A 5805-nucleotide genomic window follows, 5' to 3' on the forward strand; every position below is an offset into this window, starting at 1 on the left:
AATCAATGTTCTTAATTTCAAGGAATTCAGAACTGCCAGTGCACTAATTACATGCATTGAATTCCTCCAAATGCAGATCTATTGCATGTTTGTGTGTCTCTTTAAGCACAAAATAGAGAAATTGGGGGGGGATGGGGAACACTGCAGTTAAACTGTTTTCCTCCCTCTCTCCACAAACAATAATTTGGGCGCTATAAGGATTTGCAAAACAAACACCAAGCTGCATAGGGCTTTGTGTTTTGAAACTCCAAGCATGAAAATCCAGTTAAGCAACTCTCTTTCTGCCTGCAGAGATAAACATGTTCTAAGTACCCTATATAAGTAGTCAAATCATGGAAGAAAATTACCCCAAACTCTTTTCTTTATTTGTCCCCAATTAAAGTTCCTTGTGAAAGATTTATAATCCCCATCTAAACAGGGCTTCTGAAATGTGTAACTTGACATAAATAGCCAGCTTTAATGCTTTAAAGGACAAGAAGGGTCAATTCCATATATCTAAACTGAAGGGAAAATGAGATCCACATTCAGAGCTTGGCCAAGATACATCTTATGAAGAAGTTGTGGCAGCTATCTTCCTCGGCATGTACTTCCTCGGCATCTATTTCTTCTAATAGATGGGATTTCTGTATTTCCTCATGGAAAATTGCTTCTTCTCCGAGGGGAACCAATTCCATGAGATTATGACAAAGAGGCAAGGAAAAGGTCAGGAAACTTTTCTATCTTTACACAAGTAAGCAAGGGGTTGAGCATTGACCTAAGTTCTGCCAGGCTGGTGTTCTATGGGTTAGAAGCTCTCGGAAGCAATAGGCTTTTAGTACAAAGCTGGGTGCTCTACCAAGTCTAGTAGTTTTAGACCTTGGGGCTCTGTAAACTACTGTTGTCCATTATCAAGGCTTCCATCTGCTTTTGCCACATTTTCAGGCACAGCCAGCAGATGTGCTTCACCTTGACAGCTGCAGTTCATTCTAATAATATCTGGTTCCTTCTTAGCTTTGGGATTTTCCCCCTGTTTTAAAATATAACATTTATTGCTTATATGTTTTGACACAAAACAAGCTTCCTTCTCCTTTGAATCATAGAAGTATTATACAGCTGGAATAAGAGTTCCAAAACCTAAGGCGTGGAAGAAACTCATACAACTTCAGCCTTCCTCCCCGTTAGAAAAATTTAAATTCTACAGTTACTATTGTTTCTGCATTAATGCCTGGGCTGAAAATCTAGAAGATACTTCCTTATTAAGAGAAGAACGTGAGGAGAGTAAAGAACTGAACAGAGGAGCTGGAGAGACAGTACTGTGGATCCTATCTTGTACTATCTTCTATTATTCATGTGCAAGATACTTAAGGATATTTATGAAAGAAATGAAAACTGAAAAAAGACAAAATGGAAGTTCTTTTTAAAGTTTAATTTTATTCTATTTTTATAAAGTTGTTCACATTGATTTATTACATTCAATATTCTAACACTAATGCTACCACCATTACACCTTGCCACCACAAATATTTCAAATTTTCCCAACAACCACCCCAGCCTGCCCCAATAACAGGCCCTAAACAATTCATTTTATATTGCTTCTTATGAACAATTTTCTAAAAATTATTTTAAAAATTCCTTAGAAGAAAGTGTTTAAAGATTGTTGCATTTCATGTTGGATTCATTAAGCCCTTGTATAGGAGATTGCTAACATGCTTTTACAAGTTAAGCCTAGTGTGTTTTTTAATATTTTCTTAATTGAGATTGGTTGCCTTCTACTTTACGTCCCACCTAATGTAGTGTGCTGCTCCTGGTACATGAGAGGTATAGAGTTTGAGAATTGAGAATGGTGTAGAGTGGTGTAGAGTGTGGTGTAGAATGGTCCAGGAATTCTAAAATTTTGAATGGGGTGATACAGCTGGAATTAAATTTTTAACTGGAAGGTGACTTTGGGGTCTGGAAGCATCTCTGCAGTTTGTTAATCTCTTTGAGATTTATTTACGTCTCTGAACCATGGCTGGTGATTGAGCTTATATGGCACCAGAGGCAGTTCATGGGTGTGACTTCCAAGCACCCACAAGAACAGGGATATGAGGGGAGGTGGCCCATCCCCAACTGCATGAGAGCCTGGAGATTTCAGTCACAAAACCTGAGTTTTTCAACAGATTCATTATTGGATAAAGCTCATCCTGAGCCTGTGAGGTGCAGTCATGAACGAGCAATTGGAATGTCGAGATTTTTGGCTGCCAGGCCTATGTTTTGGTAGGTGATGGGCTCACTCACCACCCCCTCCAAAGTGCTCCAAATATGAACTCATCTTGTTGCGGAATCTGGAGGCACATCTGCAACTTGTTGATCTCTTTTGAGATTTACTTATGAGTATCTCCAAAATGGAAGTTCTTAAAAGAAAATTTTTGTTTGGGTTTTTGGTGCTAGTGTTTGGGTAATACCCAGCTGTGTTCAGGGTTTATGCCCGGCTCTGTGCTCTGGGATCATTCCTGCGGTGCTGGTGAACCATGTGGAGTGTTAGGGATGGAATCCAGGCTGGCCGCATGCAAGGCAAGCACCCTGCTGTACTATCTCTCGAGTTCCTCTTTTCACAAATTTTAAATGACAGTTTAGTAAAAACGGTGAAAACAGTGTTATAGTATTGATGTACAAAGTCACCACACATCACACTCTCTACAGTGCCCAAGACCTGCCATTGTTGGGTTCAGGAGTCCCCTGGCCCTGGGAGGCGCGGAGAGACCAGACAGACACAATTCCTGCAGGAGTACAAATGGGGTTTATTTAGACCGGCATGGTGGGGCTCCCCAACATACCTCAGAGTGGGCAGTGACTGAGAGCCCTGCTTCTTCAAAGGGGGTCTTATATAGGCCTTCACTGGCTGTTACAGCAAAGCCCGCACATTTCATAGCCAATAGATTTGTAACAACATATACTTTCTTAACCAATCCATTTAAAAGTACATCACTCCTTAGCCTATAGATTCAAAGATCAGCTTTTACGTACAAGGATTGTCAGCACAAGCAAGGTTATAGCCGGAATCATTAAGCCTTAGGTAATCTCCCCGACCAGCCGCATTTTGAGTTATCCATTACCCAAGACGTCTGCAGGGTGCTTTAGTGAGACAATACATTCGAGGAATGGGCAATTTCCCCCAACTACCCGCATTCTGAGTTATCCTTTACCCAAGAGGTCTGCAGCAGTCTTTGCTGAGACAATACATTCCAGGAACGATAAATACACCTGAATCCTGCCATACTTGGTTTCACAAGAAGTTATGCCCTGTTCACATTCCAAGTCCCCCCTCGCACCCCCAGGTGCAAAGCAGCCAAGCAGTTTTACAGAAAGCAATGTTGCAAGTTAGCTGAAGCACGCAAAAATTTGATGCCCTAATATGGATTCTTTCACCATCCCTGCCTTTGTCACCTCTGGCCTAAGTTCCTATCCCCCCCATTTACTATTGACGGTTATGATTTGTGTGCAGACTGTCGCCCCTCTAAATACCACTCACATGTCCTAGACCCTCCACCTATGATGTCAATGGTGTTTAAGCAGCTGTCAGAGAGCTGAATTGAGAAAAGAAAACTTGTGTTCTTTTCTTGACTACTCCATTAATTTTCGTTATTTGATTGAACATGCTACAAAACCACAAAGAGCCCCATTTTACGTTCTGTAATATAAAGATTTAAAAAAATAGCTCTTTTGACTTCACAAAGTTATTTTAGCTATCACATGCATTCATTGAACTAATATATGGACTGAGCTCTATTTTAGGAGTAGGGAACAGCAGTGAACAAAACAAAAGCCTCACCCTCTTAAAGCTAAAATGTTAGTAGGGGCAGTGCCAAAATAGACTTATAAATAAATAGGGCATTTCTGAAAGCAACTGATATTACAGTGAAATAAACTGTTTTGATGGTGTGACTGGTTCCACTAGGTAGACAGCTCAGGGAACGTGCTCTGAGTAGCTCACACTTCAGCTGAGTCAGGAGGTGGTGAGAAGGAATAAATATGTAACATCAATCCCTACTCATAAATTTGTTCTGTGAATTAAGTGAGATAATACCTGCAATCCTTCGAAAGGAATGGCCAATAAATGTTAGCAAGTGCTATTAGCTACAGACATTGACATTCAACTAAGGAAATATAAAGCAATCAATCAATGGTGACCATAATTATCATTTGTGGTTAAGTAATCATTATAAAACAACATACTTCATTCAATTCTTTTTTATATTTTACTGTATAACATTTATTTATTTCATCTAACTGTCATAGTATTATAGGTCAATTCTTCGATTTGTCGATTGCCTTGAGCAGGCCCCAGTAACGTCTCTTTCATCCTAGCCCTGAGATTATATTCAAGGCTCTTTAGGAGAATGAGACCCATCATCATTACTGGTATTTGGCATATTTGGTATGCCACGGGGAGTTTGCCAGACTCTGCCCTGTGGGCAGGCTACATTCGATGGCCTGCAAGTTTGTCCAAAGTAGGAATGAGATAATAAGATGTCATAAAAAGAAGTCCTGATAAGATGTCACGCAGCCGTGGCCGCGCGGTTCCGGGAGCTGGATTTTATAGTCTCTGAGTCTTGGCCGCTGATGGGATTACATGGCGCCAGGGGGCCAGGTGGTGGGTGTGACCCCCGCCTACTGGAATTTGGAGGATCTGGGTGGAGGATGCTCAACTCCAATCCGAGTAGGCTTGGAGATCTCGGCCCCGGAACCCGCGTGGCTTTGTCCCTCTGCCAGTACCTTCGTGTGTGCGGAGAGTGGTCTCAGCATGGTGGTGGCTGGTCCTGGAGGTCTTCGGCTGCTGGAGCCCTGGTCGGGGCGGGGAAGGAAAGCTCAAGGACAACCCGTACTTCGACAGCTACCAGTGGGCGCAGCTGTTGGCACTGCTGTCGCAGGGCTTCGCGGGCCTGTCCCCGCTGCCCTGCCGGGCCAGCAGCCGCGACGTGGCGGTGCAGGTAAACCCACACTGCCACGCCTGGGTGCAGTGCTCGCTGGGGCGAGAAAGAGGCTGCAGTCCCGGGAGCATGGGTCCCCGTGGCGGTGCCCACCAGCTGTGAATGGCCGGTGGACGCGCCAGGGCCGCAGCCGCAGCCGCAGGAGGCCCAACGGGACGTGGCTCCCCCGCGGACGCACCCACGAGTCCGGAACCGCCCCCGGCGCAGGGGAAGGACAAAGAAGCCTCAGGCGAGGAGACGGACCACCGGAACCTCACGTCTGCGCTTCCAGTTCTTAGAGCAGAAATATGGCTTCTACCACTGCAAGGACTGTAACATCCGATGGGAAAGCGCCTATGTGTGGTGTGTGCAGGGCACGAATAAGGTTTACTTCAAGCAGCTTTGCAGAAATTGTCAGAAGTCTTACAATCCTTACCGGGTGGAGGATATCACCTGTCAAAGCTGTAAAAAGATGATCTGTTCCTGCTCCATCAGGGTTCCCACACTGACCCCAAAAGGTCTCATCGCCAAGATCTGTGTGGCAGATGCAAAGGCAAACGCCTGTCTTGCGACAGCACGTTCAGCTTCAAATATATCGTTTAAGGGAAAGGGCACCTCGGGCAGGGGGCTGGTACCTGGGAGCTGACCAGCAGCTGGGTCCCCTCTCCTTCCTGTGGCCCAGTTCCCGGGGAAGCCTGGAGTTTTGACAGCCTTTGAATAAAGGTATTGCAAAAACAAAAAAATATATAGGTCAATGGGAAATAATTTTAAGCAAAAAAATTGTATTGCAACTAATTACTTATCATAAAAATGAAAGAAAGGAAAAAGAAATAAAAGAAAGAAGAAAAGGAAGGATGGAAGAAAGGAAGAAAGAAGA

At 43.8% G+C, this 5805-nt stretch overlaps 1 protein-coding gene across 1 annotated transcript; it reads left to right on the forward strand.

Moving 5' to 3' along the window:
- The first annotated feature begins 2200 nt into the window (after positions 1-2200).
- On the forward strand, positions 2201-5531 carry LOC130033089 (zygote arrest protein 1.S-like). The gene is given in 4 exon segments (XM_056124785.1): positions 2201-2235; positions 4802-4990; positions 5046-5425; positions 5428-5531. Coding segments are annotated over 4 exon segments (708 nt in total).
- Positions 5532-5805: the final 274 nt, after the last annotated feature.

The sequence above is a fragment of the Sorex fumeus genome, unplaced genomic scaffold (assembly GCF_029834395.1).
Source record: "Sorex fumeus unplaced genomic scaffold, SorFum_2.1 ptg000051l, whole genome shotgun sequence".
NCBI classification, from domain to species: Eukaryota; Metazoa; Chordata; class Mammalia; order Eulipotyphla; family Soricidae; genus Sorex; species Sorex fumeus.